General features: G+C 44.5%; 1 protein-coding gene across 8 annotated transcripts in view; it reads right to left on the minus strand.

Annotated features, from left to right (window-relative positions):
- Positions 1-16,766, minus strand: part of MBD3 (methyl-CpG binding domain protein 3) — a 394,240-nt gene extending 377,474 nt beyond the window's left edge. The window contains exons 1-4 of one of the 8 annotated variants that reach the window (XM_069649476.1): positions 16,115-16,766; positions 14,972-14,992; positions 12,441-12,600; positions 3,017-3,154 (exon numbers count right to left, since the gene is read on the minus strand). In XM_069649476.1, the coding sequence (XP_069505577.1) occupies positions 3,017-3,154; positions 12,441-12,600; positions 14,972-14,992; positions 16,115-16,224 (429 nt within the window). In that variant the 5' untranslated portion in view covers positions 16,225-16,766. The remainder of the gene's footprint in view (positions 1-3,016; positions 3,155-12,440; positions 12,601-14,971; positions 14,993-16,114) is intronic. The other 7 variants (XM_069649479.1, XM_069649480.1, XM_069649475.1 and 4 more) reach the window with 7 other exon arrangements.
- Positions 16,767-17,040: the final 274 nt, after the last annotated feature.

A 17,040-nucleotide genomic window follows, 5' to 3' on the forward strand; every position in this document is an offset into this window, starting at 1 on the left:
GGGACTCATCACTGATGCCACTAACATTAGCCAATCATCAGGGGTCTTCTTGTAATGATTTTCAAGTATCTAATAGTAGGGACAGCCCAAGTATACCACCCGACTTATCCTTACCCACTAATATTCTTCTCTATATGTATCCTATACTAACCCTACCACTCAGGGAACCAATCCGAAGTGGCAATAGGTTTTTTGCCAACTTTCCCAGGTGACGCAAGTAGCGCGTCATACTGCTGTAAAAAGGGCCTGCGAGCCCCACTAAGATTGAGAGTCTGGACGGACGCGTACGATCCAAGACCCATCCCTGCCGTTGTTATAAACAGCAGAACCACCTTGCTCCTTGTGTGCGTCTCATACTCATTCAGGGAAGCACGGGAGGAGTTGGGGCCTCCCAGCCCGGAGTTCCGCGGACGGCTCAGCCGACCACGGGATAATCACCCCGACAGTACTGTATACAATCTTGCCTAACACTCGTCATTGGTGGAGTTTGCTCTTCTGCTGCAGGGTCATTGCGCTCAGTCGAGCGGTCCGGGTTGGTCTTTCCCTGGTCTCTTGCTTCGAGGGCTGGACACATTGTGGGGAGGGTGCCTGGTGTGTCCCTGTTGGCGAGCCGCTTTCTTAACTCTGCCCTTTGCCTTGGATGTCATTTATGTCCCTGGGCTCTGCTCCTTCCTTCTTGCGTTTTCCTTTTAGATTGGGCCGTGTTGACAATTAGTGCAGTTCTCAGGAGTGGGGGCCCAGTCTCCCCCATTTTCCGTTGACCGTCTGTCACCCTCTCGCTGGGCTGCCTAGTGTTATAGGTCTAGGTGTTGCGGCCTTGCCCGTGAAGTCTACTGGCTTCCCCTAGGGCCAGTGGTCCTCCACTGTCCTGGCCCTGGCCTAGTTTTCCCTCGGGTTCTTATGTACTTTCTTCGCCCCCGCCATGTTCTCAAGTGCTTGGCGGGGGGGGGGGATCTGCTGTTCTCTTTCCGCCCCTTTTTGGGGCGGTTGGGGGGGGGGGTTAGGAGGAGGTTGCCCTTAGCTTTGGTTGGTATGGGCTGCCTCCTGTCCTCGGCACCCAGACAGGCCTTCACTGATGGGGCCCGAGCCTGCCCCGGACCCAGAGCGCAACAATCTCCTTCACAGCAATGTTCCCTCCTCTTGGGAGCATGTGGTGGCCGGGTATGGGGCCAGACGTGCTTTACACGCCCCTTTTCCAGAGCGCTATTCTACTCTGTGGTCCCTCGAGTCCCGGCCAGAAGCTTGCCGACCCGACTCTCTGCATTAATGTTTATTTTGGGGCCATGACTCCTTCGCATGGTCTCTGCTCCTTCTGGCCGACGACTCTGCCCCACTGTGATAGGCCTTCTTACTTGGTTGCCGGTTTGGGCACTTACCTTCCTTCTCTGCTCTCCCTGTGGGAGACGGGTCCACTGTCCTCCACTTTGCAGCTTGCTACTTGCGCGCGCCTCACTGCTTCCCCTGCACACTTCCTGGTGCCGCCAGATCAGGACTGCCGCTTTTTTTGCCACTGCGACTGCGCGCCCCACAGACTCTGCTCCCCGCCCCTCTCAGGGCTGGGTGCTCCTCTTCCTGCCCGCTCTGGATCAAACGGCTGCCATGCTTTCTCCTGTCGTATGCACCATTTCGCGGCCGCAGCACCGTCACCTTCTACCTGGCAGAGCCTGTTCCCTCGATTTCACCACACTCGAACTTATCAGTCCTCTCCGAGGGTCCGCCCTTATTCCATGCCATGCCATGCCGCCAGCACTCTGGGGGTGGTGGAACCACCTTATGCTGGGCCTGGGCTTGGGAGCAGCTGTCAACACATCTACCTTGTGTCGGCGACCATCCTGGAAAGCTCCCCCGTCAACCACGCCTCCAAACATCAGCAGCGGCGCTTCTTTGTTTTGGCCAAAAAACCTCAGCAGATGTTGCATCTGTCCTCTTCACGGTCGGGGTGCAGACAGTAGACATCTAGTGTGCTGGTCCTTCACATAGATGTTTTGCAAGCCACACCGGGAGCAGAGCCTGAAGAGACTTCTCCTGCCTTTCTCCGACATGGCGAGATGCGAAGTAGGCCTTTCCACTTGACAGGTCATGTAGTCTAACCGGCAATGGCAAACAGTTACCGGAGATGACTAGTCGGCAGTCTTTGAATTTTTCCAATAAAAAAATAAACCTTGCAGAGCAAAAATCTCGAGGACTCCCTGCACCAAAACATGCAGTAAAAATATGAAGATGGCCACTGGGGGCACTGCAGGACTCAGGGAGACGACCGTCACTGGATGGGTGCAGTGAAATCCCAGTCTTCAGTGATTGGAGAATAGGTGAAAGGCAGTATTCAAGCTTTTAAAGCAATACTGCTTTTCCTTTCTAACCAAGGATTCCCAGCCTGACGACAGGGAATATTCATGAGCATGTGAATGCATGCCAGGCCAGCATGCTGGAGAAACCTAGAAACGGCATGCTTAGCCTCACAAGGAAGTAAGTCCAGGATGAAAAAGTTTGCAGATCGCTACAGTCTGTCAAGTCCAGAGTATCAGGCTGGAGATGTGTGGTTTTTCACAAAAGAAATCCAAGATTAAGAAAGGGAGGAACAAGTTCAGCCCTAGGTTTGCAGGTCCCTTTGAAATTGAGGAAGGGATCAATCCTGTAGCAGTTAAATTAAAATGACATAAATCGTTCATTACGTTTGCTGAAACTGCGAAAAGAGGTAATATGATTAATGTTACTGTTAGGGCATTTTACACAAATGTTGATGTCTGGAAAAGGCCACGTTAGGCGGCAGGGTTGTACCCCTTAGGTTTAGCAGGTATAGGTGAGCAACCAGGCTTATTCTAGGAGGGAGCAGGGCTGTAACAATGCACAATACTTATATCATACACGTTCAAGGAAACACCAACACTAGAAATTAAAAATTGTTTAGAGAATATGGCATCCCTATCCATATCTCATTAATTACTTCATTTACCTGGCCTTCAAGGGGGAATTCCTCTGAACATTACAGCATTTAATAGAAATGGTAAAGACTAACTTGACGAGGCTGGTCCACAGCTTTCTGTGGGTCACTCTTCACTTTGTTGCTAGGGTGATTGGTGACTTTGGTGACTGGCTGTTTGAAGATGGAGGCAGTTTGTCTGACGGGGAGTGCAGTATTCAAGTCCGGTTTGCCCTAAAAAAAAAATGTTTTAAAAAGATCAATACTAAGTGTCAACTTTAATAGGATTCTCTCAGCCACAGGCTCAGGCTATGCCCATTTGCCTTCCAAGGCTAGGCAAATAGGTTTAAGTCACATTTGTTAAGCACATAATTGCCATGGTTCAGGCTGAAAAGTCTAACTCATGGGAATTTGGTAGACCCCGGCATGGACATTGTATGATATTCTATTGTACATTACAGAAAAATAATTGCTCTTGCATAGAGAACTAGAACATTACATTTTTCCGTTATGTACTGGGTGGGGTGTACTATTAGTTTGAATAGGTCATCTAATTAGTGGTTGTTAGCACTGGGAGCGAAGTTGGGTCATGGAAATGCCAGCTACTATGGAAGCACTATGCTAAACAGTGGAGTGAACCAAGTAAGTTGAGACACAACTATTTATCCTGAAGCAGTTGTTAATTACTGATTCCACAGGAGTGCATTTCTCATACATGATACAAACTCACACTTTGGTGAAAATTCCCATGGCGGACTGAGCCTTAGTTTATCAAACATATAGATTACAAAAAGTACATTTCAATGCAACAAGAGCAATGGTTTTCAAACTGTAAGACACCTCTGTACCACCTCCAGCGACATGGCAACCGCATGATAAAACACCTGCTGACACACTCAGTCCTTGCAGAATGAGTTGCTCTCTTCAAGGGACTTGTACGGGGGAGGGATGTGGGGGAAGAGCCCTTGCCTGGAAAATAAAGCGTTACAAGCAGCATTTATTGGCTAATCATTGAATTTAGTACCGATTAAGAAGACATACGGAGTGGACTTGACCCCCTGCAGGTTCTAGAGAGCAAAAAGATAGGGAGGCGTGGGGGGGGGGGGGGAAGGGGTGAGAATTGAGAGAGAAATCCATACATACCCACAACCTGATCTTGGATGGTACTCTTGTCATACAGTAACATACATGACCATTCCTGGTCTCCATCCATTTGCTCAGGACAACAAAAATTAGTTGTCTGGATATCTAAACCACTATAAACCAAGAAAAGGCTTCCTGTGGATCAAAATGGCGACTGCTCCTATGGCCCCCGTTTTAAAGGTACACTGCCCACAACTGAAAGGGCATGGTTATTTGCACTTGAGACCAGTGGGCACCTTTGCAATAGCAAGTACATTTGGACACCACAAGGGGCAACATACATTAAAGTAAGATGTGTCCCCAGTGAGGTCTCGATAGACCTTGATGGGGAAAAGAAATAGTCATGGAAACACATACACGCAAGTAAAAGGTCAAAAGAATGAACCTCCTATTTTACGTTCCCAGAATATTACTGCAAAAACCTAGCTTCCCAAGTTTTGTAAACAAAACGGGTTGAGAGGTTTCAGTGGAAATCCTAGCCCTTGGCTTTATTAACCATGTCCGTTTCCCACAGAGGTGCACCCAGGTTGATCGAGAGCTAAGGTAAGCAGAGGGTGCTGGGGTTTGGTAAGAAGGGAGTTAAGTAAGTGTATTGCTGTGTCTGCCTATACCCGTTTCCCCATCAAATGCATTAGGAACTCCACCCGCTAAACTGGCGAGAAATAATACGGTGATGACAGTGGGAGTCAAAGGGCTTCCACTATCTGTCTTTGCCCAAATAGTTGTAGCACAAAATAGACAGTAGCTGTTTTATTAAAAAATATTTATACCTAGGTCTAAATCCCTAATGATAACTGGCTTGCCCTGTGTGTGAATAACTCATACTCCTGTGGTATGGCACACCCGTGCCTAGTTAGCGATGGTGTGCCGCCTACAAGGGGTATGGGAATCCTTGCCCTCAGCTCTCTCACTACTTTCCTCAATCTAGGTAGTCAGTGCACAGATCGTGGGGGTCGGTGTATTAGTTTATTAGTACCACCTCCAGTCTATGTGTCTTATAATTAAAAGTTAAATGTTTTGACCAACCAGGGTCAAAACAACTACTAAAAAGCAATGTTTTTATCAATAACTAGGGTAACTTTATACGGTTATGACAAATTAAAAAATGATGGAATTTTAATTGCTTGAGCACATTCCTCAAAGTAATATAGGGTCTCGGAGTTGTGGTCATCAGCCTAACAACTCATACGAATAGTCGACCGGTTTCAGCGGTTCCTGTAGTTAGCCGCCTTCCTCAGGACGGAGAATAATGCATTCTCATTGGCATCATAATTTCTTCACTAGTCTCCACATCTTGGAGGGTCTTTGAGAGGTGCTTCAGGTTGCCCACGGGCGTTAAACCTTTTGTCCCGATCCCTGTTGGGTTAAAAAACACAAAGGGGAAGTATAAGTGCGGGGAATAGTAATAGGGTGGAGGGAACAACCCTACAGGTTAGGAAGTGTTACCTGTGGTTCCATTTTCTATTGACTGGTATAGGCAAGCACCACTCTGTTCTTGGTATCTTCCTGTGTTGTTGACCTACAGGACAGATGGCTTAATGTATCTAGTACTTAGTCAATTAGTTATCACAACATGTACTCAAAATTTAAGTGTACAGGTGGTTTCATATTCAGCTAGAGTACCTATCTGGTAAGGTTCCCACGGTTCAAGCTCTGTTGAGGCTGTATCTGGGTACTGAATGTATAAATTCTCCAGTTTTCTTCATGTGCTCCTAATGGATGCTTCTGTGGAATCAAAGTACCACAGGCAGATGTAAAATCTAAAGTGCAATTATCCCAGCGCCTCACCGTTATGCAATCCAGACACCCACCAAATGGTAATCATAATCATGTGCAAAAATGCAAAGCGTGCGTGTGGCACCCTTTTCTGTGCTGGACTCATGCGCTCTGCTTTTTTACAATGCATATTTAATTATTCAAATCGTCCATGATACAATAAGGAGGGAAGTCTAGGAATACTTAGGAAAACCCAGTATAGGTAATCAATATTGCAAGCTCTTCCGATAGTTAACAATGTGCATTCGTAATTGCACAGAAGACCGCTGCAAATCTCTTACCTGTAGATCACAGGGCACACCCTCTCCTAAATGGGCAGGTTGTGAATCGGCCACGTTAGCGTCCACCATCTTCTTTAATTTATTTGTGGGCGGTGGCCGTGTGTGATCACATGTATGATCACGTGTGAGTGCAAAAACTACAAGAAACCCACAGGGAAGGTGGGAGATGTAGTTATCTCACGTATGAGTAAGCCCCAAGTAGATTCTTGTGTAGTACGCCTACCTTATTGAATCTGTGTCCAAGCGTTGCAAATACTGCTAAAAGTGTTGAACAAATGTCCATTATGTGGGTGATGGACGTGTGCATAAACCGTGCTAAACTGTAAGTTATTGCACATTGCTGGGTTCCGTTGAAACCTGGTCAGCGGTTGATGCTCATTTTGTAGGTCGTCTGGATGAGTGCATGACTCGTGATGTACTGCGAGTAAATGCACATGACTGGCTATCACTGAGACCTCATTAACGAGTGACTGCACATGGCTGACTATAGATTATGAATCACAAGGGTTATAGAAACCCGATTGCAGTCTGCTCCCGTTCTCTGGGGGCCCTCACATGCTGCTGTTGTAGGTGAAAGTAACCCCATATTTCGGGCTTTTACAAGTTCTATTTATGTTGTAGTTATAATTTCACCCATATATGATTATATTTGATATAGTGCCGCCCAGAGTGTGCGGTAGAGAGGTAATTCTGAGTTACTGAATGGATGAGGAGAATCATTGTACAGCCAGAGTTTGCCAGCAAATTTCTTCATTTAGGCCGATCTTGTGGCTTTTAAGTCTAAAAATCCATATTTGTTCCCTTCGCAGTAACATTGCTGCTATATTGCCTCCTCTTTTTGGTACCGTCACTTTCTCTAGGATGGTCCATGCTATTTGGTTTTCTGAGTGTCCTTTTGTCATGTAATGCTCCACCAATGGAGCCGTGCATCTTTTTGTTCTGATGTTCGATCTATGCTCACAAATACGCGTTTTTATCGTTCTTGTGGTCATTCCAATATACCGCATATTGCATGGACAGAGAATTTGATATACCACATTGGTTGTGTTACAGTTTGTGAACGTCCTCTGTTCCCACGGGTTTTTCCACCCGATATCTATAGTGGTTGTACGTTTCGTGAATTGGCACACAGAGCAATTCCCACAAGGAGCATGTCCCACCATTCTTGATGTATTCCAGAGGGTGTTCATCTCTAGAGGTTTTGTTTCACGATAGGTATGCGTGAGACGATCCGGAAGGTTTTTTCTTCTTTTAATTGCGAAGAAAGGTACTGGTAGATTGTTATCATCATCTACATTTAGTAGGTGCCAGGATTTTTGGATTTCTTTTTTGAGGAGATTAACCACAGGGGAGTGGCTAAAAACTGCTGTGATTACATCTGGTCGCCTTTCTTTTTTTCCGTGTTGTATGAGAGTGAATGCTCTCGGTATATTTCTGGCCCTTTTACATGCTTGTTTTAGGATTTTGTGGGGATAGTTCCTTTCTCTCAGATTGGCTGAGAGTGTTTTGGCTTGCACATCATATTCCTCTTTGGTGGTGCAGTTCCTCCTAAATCGGAGGAATTGCCCGAAAGGCAGGTTTTGTTTGAGAGTTCTTTGATGGAAGCTGGAGTATTCTAAAAGGGAATTCCTGTCAGTGGCTTTACGGAACACGCTGGTTTCAAAAGTGTGTCCTATTCTTTTTATGCTCAAATCTAGAAACGTTGCCTCGGTTTTACTTGCCTCATGGGTAAATCTGAGAAATGGGTCTAATCCATTGATTCATGTGATGAAATTCGTAAGTATGTTTCGGTCTCCTTCAAACAACATGAGAAAATCGTCAATGTAGCGACGCCACGTTATTGCGTGTGGTGGCGGGTAAAATGTCGATTTATTATGTAGTTGCGTGACATCTCGAGCTCTCTCATAGGTGTTTTTAGAGAAGTATTGTTTAAGCCGAATTCTTCTGAGTTAGTTCAATTCTCGTTTGGAAGGGGTCGTGTGCTGCTGTGGGTACATATGAAAGCCCCTTTTCCAGTACTTGCAGTTGATATTTAGTCCGTATTAAATCATAAAGGTTCACAGCTAGAGATTTAGTCAGGGTGTTCTCTCGATTAGATCTTATTCTTGTGGTTGGTGTTGTTCGTACCAACCTCTGCCCCGGTTCCTGGCGACTATGGGCGACTGGTCTTGCCACCATCCTCTGGATCTGCCACGTCCTCGTGGGACCTGAAAACCCTGAGTTTTTCCCCCTCGATTAGGTTCTTGGTCCTCAAAACGTAATGTTCTGTTTGATCTGCCTGTGTCTTCATCAGAGCTTCCACTGGAAAAATTCCAGTTACCTGGTCTTGGTCTGTTCATCGGTTGGAAACGTCTACCTCTCATGGAGGCATTGTTGTTCGGAACATTGGTGTTTTTTTCCGCTTCCTCATAATATTCATTGGTGGTATATGGGTATTTCTTCTCATGGGAGAAGGCCACAATATCCTTTTTCAGTTTAATGATTTTCTTATTGAGGTTCAATTCCTTAAACTCCTTAATTGTTACATCTAGAGCTGCCATTTGTTTCAGATAATCTCCTACTATCATCTTAGTGGGGAGGGCGTCTTGTTTTGTGATTATCTCACTCATTAGTCTTTCTGACACAGTTTTGGCGGCGTTTATTATTAGAATGATCCAGTCTCGTGTACATTTATTCGCTATGAAACTCCAGTCTTTCCTAAAAGAAGACACATATTACGAGCAAATAGCCGGGACAGCTATGGGAACGACTTTCGCCCCTACTTTAGCTAACCTGCATGTGGCCTCCTTTGAAGAGAAACATATAAATCCTGAAAATAATCAGTTTTCCAAACATATTGTGAGTTGGCGTCGCTACATTGACGATATTCTCATGTTGTTTGAAGGAGACCAAAACATAGTTACGAATTTCCTCACATGGATCAATGGATTAGACCAATTTCTCAGATTTACCCATGAGGCAAGTAAAACTGAGGCAACGTTTCTAGATTTGAGCATAAAAAGAATAGGACACACTTTTGAAACCACCGTGTTCCGTAAAGCCACTGACAGGAATTCCCTTTTAGAATACTCTAGCTTCCATCAAAGGACTCTCAAACAAAACCTGCCTTTCGGGCAATTACTCCGTTTTAGGAGGAACTGCACCACCAAAGAGGAATATGATGTACAAGCCAAAACACTCTCAGCCAATCTGAGAGAAAGGAACTAACCCCACAAAATCATAAAAGCAGCATGTAAAAGGGCCAGAAATATACCGAGAGCAGTCACTCTCATACAACACGGAAAAAAAGAAAGGAGACCAGATGTAATCACAGCAGTTTTTAGCCACTCCCCTGTGGTTAATCTCCTCAAAAAAGAAATCCAAAAATCCTGGCACCTACTAAATGTAGATGATAACAATCTACCAGTACCTTTCTTCGCAATTAAAAGAAGAAAAAACCTTCCGGATCGTCTCACGCATACCTATCGTGAAACAAAACCTCTAGAGATGAACACCCTCTGGAATACATCAAGAATGGTGGGACATGCTCCTTGTGCCAATTCACGAAACGTACAACCACTATAGATACTGGGTAGAAATACCCGTGGGAACAGAGGACGTTCACAAACTGTAACACAAACAATGTGGTATATCAAATTCTCTCTCCATGCAATATGCGGTATATTGGAATGACCACAAGAACAATAAAAACGCGTATTTGTGAGCATAGATCGAACATCAGAACAAAAAGATGCACGGCTCCATTGGTGGAGCATTACATGACAAACGGACACTCGGAAAACCAAATAGCATGGACCATCCTAGAGAAAGTGACGGTACCAAAAAGAGGAAGCAATATAGCAGCAATGTTACTGCGAAGGGAACAAATGTGGATTTTTAGACTTAAAAGCCACAAGATCAGCCTAAATGAAGAAATTTGCTGGCAAACTCTGGCTGTACAATGATTCTCCTCATCCATTCAGTAACTCAGAATTACCTCTCTACCACACTCTGGGCGGCACTATATCAAATATAATCATATATGGGTGAAATTATAACTACAACATAAATAGAACTTGTAACAGCCCGAAATATGGGGTTACTTTCACCTACAACAGCAGCATGTGAGGGCCCCCAGAGAACGGGAGCAGACTGCAATCAGGTTTCTATAACCCTTGTGATTCATAATCTATAGTCAGCCATGTGCATTCACTCGTTAATAAGGTCTCAGTGATAGCCAGTCATGTGCATTTACTTTTACTCGCAGTACATCACGAGTCATGCACTCATCCAGACGACCTACAAAATGAGCATCAACCGCTGACCAGGTTTCAACGGAACCCAGCAATGTGCAATAACTTACAGTTTAGCACGGTTTATGCACACGTCCATCACCCACATAATGGACATTTGTTCAACGCTTTTAGCAGTATTTGCAACGCTTGGACACAGATACAATAACATAGGCGTACTACAAGAGAATCTACTTGGGGCTTACTCATACGTGAGATAACTACATCTCCCACCTTCCCTGTGGGTTTCTTGTAGTTTTTGCACTCACACGTGATCACACATGGCCACCGCCCACAAATAAATTAAAGAAGATGGCGGACGCTAACGCGGCCGATTCACAACCAGCCCATTTATGAGAGAGTGTGCCCTGTGAACTACAGGTAGAGTTTTGCAGCGGTCTTCTGTGCAATTACGAATGCACATTGTTAACTATCGGAAGAGCTCGCAATATTGATTACCTATACTGGGTTTTCCTAAGTATTCCTAGACTCGCCTCCTTATTGTATCATGGACGATTTGAATAATTAAATATACATTGTAAAAAAAGCGGAGCGCATGAGTCCAGCACAGAAAAGGGTGCCCCACGCACGCTTCGCATTTTTGCACATACCATTTGTTGGGTGTCTGCATTGCATAACAGTGAGGCGCTGGGATAACTGCACTTTAGATTTTACATCTGCCTGTGGTACTTTGATTCGACAGAAGCATCCACTAGGAGCACATGAAGAAAACTGGAGAATTTATACATTCAGTACCCAGATACAGCCTCAACAGAGCTTAAACCGTGGGAACCTTACCAGACAGGTACTCTAGCTGAATATGAAACCACCTGTACACTTACATTTTGAGTACATGGTGTGATAACTAATTGACTAAGTACTAGATACATTAAGCCATCTGTCCTGTAGGTCAACAACGCAGGAAGATACCAAGAACAGAGTGGTACTTGCCTATACCAGACAACAGAAAATTGAACCACAGGTAACACTTCCTAACCTGTAGGGTTGTTCCCTCAAACTTATTACTATTCCCCGCACTTATAATTCCCCTTTGTCCTTTTTAACCCAACAGGGATCGGTACAAAAGCTTTAACGCCCGTGGGCAACCTGAAGCACCTCTCAAAGACCCTCCAAGATGTGGAGACTAGTGAAGAAATTATGATGCCAATGAGAATGCATTATTGTCCATCCTGAGGAAGGTGGCTAACTACAGGAACCGCTGAAACCGGTCGACTATTTGTATGAGTTGTTAGGCTGATGACCACAACTCCGAGACCCTATATTACTTTGAGGAATGGGCTCGAGCAATTAAAATACCATCATTTTTTAATTTGTCATAACAGTATAAAGTTACCCTAGTTATTGATAAAAACATTGCTTTGTAGTAGTTGTTTTGACCCTGGTTGATCAAAACATTTAACTTTTAATTATAAGACATAAAGACTGGAGGCGGTACTAATAAACTAATACACCGACCCCCACGATATGTGCACTGACTACCGAGATTGAGGAAAGTAGTGAAAGAGCCGAGGGCAAGGATTCCCATACCCCTTGTAGGTGGCACACCATCGCTAACTAGGCACGGGTGTGCCATACTACGGGAGTATGAGTTATTCACACACAGGGCAAGCTAGTTATCATTAGGGATTTAGACCTAGGTATACATATTTTTTCATAAAACAGCTACTGTCCATTCAGAGAAATAATACGGGACATGACACCCATATAAATGACTATTTGCACAGAGGAAAATTACTCCAACCAAAACCATAACCACGTACAGTAATTACTGATCCCCATGGGACTCATATGGTATTCTTAAATGGGGAGCAACTGAAGCGTTTGCAGGACTTTGAGTTTAGAGATATTTACTTTGGAAACACAGCCAAAATCTAACAGAGGATCAGAGTAGGCTATACTAAAGCGGCAGTGAGGATCCATCAGCAAGTTGGGAAGCTGGTTCTTTGAATTACAAAACACAAACATCGAGATTGTCTTTCTTCCCACGGCCATACAAATGTGCTGCCAAGCCCAGGAGCTGGTGTTTACCTTCACTTGATTTGAGCCGTCATAGCGCATCCTTTGACGATTCTTGTTAACCTTGCTCATCAGCATTTTCCCCGTCCGGAAATCAAAAGTGCCCAGGTCCATTGAGTTGCCCAGGTATCGTGCTAGCTGGGGCTTGCTTCGAAACTTCTTTCCACTGGGGCTGAGAGGAAAGGGTGACAAACTATAGTTCATTTCATATGATCAATATATATAAAATGATACTCACTTAACTAAACAGTTATTTTATTAAAGTGGGCATGCAAGAGCCTTCTTCCATTAATCAGAAGAGACAATGGACAGGTCTAGTATGGCGTTGGGATGGCTAGCAGGACTCCGATGGTAATTTCATAAGCCACTGGCCATACCACTTACTTGAAAGGCGTTTTAGGGGTACAGTATGAAAGAATCCAAGTACAATGAGTTTTGGAATTCAATAGGCTACTTTGCACAAAAAAGACGTCACTAAAGAAGAGAACATTTGCCAATTGATTTAAAGGGTAACAGAACACATCTAAATTCTAAGTTTGACAAATGTGTTAAAATGCATGAAACGAATACAGAAAACGAAGATGTTAATGATTGAAAAAAAATTAAGAAGTGAAAAACAAACCCCCGCAAGAAATGCAACTTCTGACTAAAGGCGCAAAAGTTGTAAACTGGACCATGTTTTCACCAAAATCCAGGAACAAACTGTGCAAGGGGACCAGACCAAAACAATTTTTCCAATTGAAGAAGCACCTTTCAACTACATACTATCTTGGGGTGGTGGGGGAGAAACAACCGATAAGCCTGGAAAAAGTATGGCTGCACAACAAACAAAACGCCACATTTTTATGTGCAAGAGAGTGAACAACTTTACACTGAGAAAAGGTGCAAATAGATTTCTATTGTTGGAGATGTTGCATTCACCTTGACTTACAAAAAGCAGCCATACAAGATAAAATATCAACAAGTTAGAAAATTCACCAAGCTCCAAACTACACAAATAGAGTTAAAGCTGCGTTTTCCAGCAGCTACAGGGACCCAATGACGCCAAATAACATTATGTCGGATAGCAGATGGTTAGGCTTCCGGGTTGCAGAGAGCAGGAGAAGACCAGGTGACAAGACTTTCTGGCCTTTTACTAGGTTTGCCAGCATTATGGTATTACGCCGTTCAAACTTTTAGTCATCATCATTTCATTAAACTAGAACTGTACGAATGCAGGTGCTAGTGAACGTCAGTTAACCGTGTGACTAATAACAGAGCTCTACTGTATTTTTAACAGATGTTTCTCTAGGGTTTATGCTCGGCCAGCACAACTTTCAGAAAAAGTCAATATGCTACCACAAAAAGGAGTCATCTTCAACCATTCAATAGGAATTAGACAGGACAACTGCAAGTGTCTACACACCCCTCATGAACACCTAGACAGAGATTCAAGGCACACAGAACCAAAATAAAATGTCAACATGTACTGCATAAAACGATCAAACTCCCACTAAGTTTTACACGTGGCTCAGATTAAACACTCTCTCAAATAGCAACGGGTCGTCTTCCAGGCTAATAACTGAAAAAGGGACGAATGTGACTGATTATTTATTTCAGTTCAGGAGGGGTAGGGAGGGGGCTGTGTTTCACATCTGCCTCCTTGAACAAGAAAACATTCCTAAGTGACAAAAAGTCAGAACTGAACAGCAAGTTACAGGCTAGTATAGTACCACAGGTAGGGTTGTAACAAATACTAGATAACACTGCCAACTGTTCCCAGTTAGACGAAAAATGAGGGCCCGACCGTAGTAGTTCAGACCTGACCACCAACAGCAGACCCATGTACCAGAGAGATAAAATTGACAAAATAGGTTACTGGATACTAAACCTATGTACTGTTGGGCTTGAAATCGAATACTAGATCGTAGTAATCACTATGTCACAGAGTAGAACGATGTTCATCATTTCACATGTAATCATTACAATATGTCAAAGAACCACTCAAAATAAAATTATTCTTTAGATACAACATCCTCAAAAGCAACGTCCATACAAATCGCATATCGGCTATGCATTGAAATACAAAGCTTTGTTTATTAGGAGTCAATCTCCGATTCCTCAAGAAGTATCCAAGACCCAACCACGGTCATCGCACCTTTATGGAGACAATTCAAATGCATTGTGCAAGACAGTTCAATAAGAAAACAAGCTTTACAAATCAGGTTAGAATTGAAAAAATGCTTTTAAAATTCTCTTAAAATCTGCGGGGTGAAAATAAACCGACGCACAACGTGCGAAGTACCATGGCAAGCGCAGTCCAGTTAGTTGTAGACCCCCGGAAATCTGATCTGCGAATCTGCACATTAATGATTATCACGAGCACATGGAAATATATACTTCCATAGCCAAAAAAGGCTGACGATAAAAGAATGTTGAAAACTATACCAAGACATTAAACTGGGTGGTGCGGTTATCACCTGATTTATAAACACGCGGAAAAAAATGAAAGTAAAAGAACGTACAATATGTAAAGAATAAATGAATGGAAACCTTTGCTTTACCTGCTTGCATACCCTGCCTCTCTGTGCACCAAGCAAACAAGGATGGGGGGAAACAAAAAGGAAAAAGAAAAGTTGGTAAAACGGTGAAACAAAATATTCAGCATTTTTTGCGACATTTCTGAATAACAAAACGAACAGACTGATCTAAACCAGTTATTGCTCTGCTGCTGTGTGTAACAAGGCGACATTAAGTGTATCTCTGCAGTAGGAAATCAATAACACATTCTCTCCCCTTCAATTCTTTTGGATGACGTATCAGCCCTCTCCTGACTGCAGTTCTTTCAGTCACCCAGCCTCTCCGGGTGGAAGCGAGGGATGGAACGTTAACATTCATTGTATACAATGACCATAAATAGAACGCACTGTGGGTACAAGGCAATCAAAGCATCTATGAAGAAAGAAAAAAAGAGGCATGCGCCGACCAGAAAGAAATATAGCCCCAGGAATGAGCAGGCAGACAGTTTTCTTACATGTTTTGCCAATATCGCTACCCACATGTTACTGTGACGGGTGCAGGACACCATCCACTTGTCCAGCAGTACTCATCTCCCCCAGGACGGTCGAAGTGTATTGTATAGGTGGGGGTGGCAATGTTTGGAAGAGGGTCAGTGTGAACTCCACGAAATACGGTCCATTACAGCCGTGCGTCCTTAATCTGTAATGGTGGGAGCTATGCATTGGTCACCAGCTGGGTGGCAGACTGGCATGCTACAATGGTGTTGCAGTCGGTTGGGAATATGCAGGCACCCAACTAACCCCAAATTGAAGAGTACGAGTGGCATCGATTTGTTTAACCAGATTTTGTTCAGATCGTCGCCCTCTCAAAAAGTCAAACCAAACGGCAACCACAAATCTCATGTATTTCAAAACCCCCCTTTATGCGTTAACTATTATTGCATGTACGAATCCCAGGAAAGATCCGTCATTGTTCTCCAGACAGAAGCTACCCTGGCTCCCCGTAGAAGGCGACAGCCAGCCTGTGTTCTTCTAGAGGGATCTGTGACAGTTCGTGTTCCCTGCGGGACTGGGGACAGATAACCCGTGAACCGCGATACCAGGGGGAGCCCATCTTGTGTTCCAGGGGATCGAGGTTGACAACAGTATGTGCCCCCGTGCCTCTGCCCCACATCCTGGCACATTCACCTATAGTAATAGACATCGCTCTTGCCGGTGGACAGACCCGTCTTTCTGGTCACTTCTTCCCTTTTCCAGCCCTGGGGGAGAGCTGAGCACTCCCACCTCTTCCTCTCCATCGCGCTGGCCTCCAGGGCTGCGTCTGGTGTTCACTGGAGACAGCGTCTCCCGTTTGCTCTCCGTCCTCTCGGCAGTTCGCGATGCCTCGTCTCTCACTGTGAACACTGCCTCACTGTCTCCCCAAGCACCTCCAGGCCGTCGCTTCAGCTCCTCTACGACTGAGCCTGCAGTTATCCACACCAGCGCCGTTCTACAGCAACCGTCTAAATGCCCCCACAACGTTTTCGTTCCTGTCACAAACCCCACGAGCGTCCAGCACCGTTCTCAAAGAATAGTAACACCCCCTACACTGTTCGGGCCGCCCCTATTCCGCCCTTCACAACGAGAACGCTTTGGCTCTTCTAGCTTTGAACCAAGTTAAGGAAACACCGCCCCCTATTCTTCACACCGCCCCTATTGATTTGCCCAACGGTGCAAGGACTCCTCTTCACACCGCCCCTTCTTTCTAACACCGCCCCTAGATTCATCCTCCACTCATTCATCTCCTTCCCGCCGCCTCCAACGGCCGCCCTCCACCAGCGTCTCAGGTTACAGCTTTATTAAAAACAAAAAAGGGACTACGACTTGCCGTCAGTACCATAAAAGGTTCTCGGTCTTGACGTTAGTTCAATGAGAGAGTCAGAATCACCCTCCACGTTTGCTATATTGAATTGTTTTACGGCGGAGTGACATGCACTTTATCAGTATTTTTGTCTTTACGACTATCTTATGACATATTACCGCAGCTGATTTTAAAGTGGATGCCTTAGTACTAAAAGTTATTCTTTTTGGACACGTCTGTTTATGATATCCTAAGTCAAAATATTTTGTTTCCA

The sequence above is a fragment of the Ambystoma mexicanum genome, chromosome 1p (assembly GCF_040938575.1).
Source record: "Ambystoma mexicanum isolate Mex_15411 chromosome 1p, UKY_AmexF1_1, whole genome shotgun sequence".
NCBI classification, from domain to species: domain Eukaryota; kingdom Metazoa; phylum Chordata; class Amphibia; order Caudata; family Ambystomatidae; genus Ambystoma; species Ambystoma mexicanum.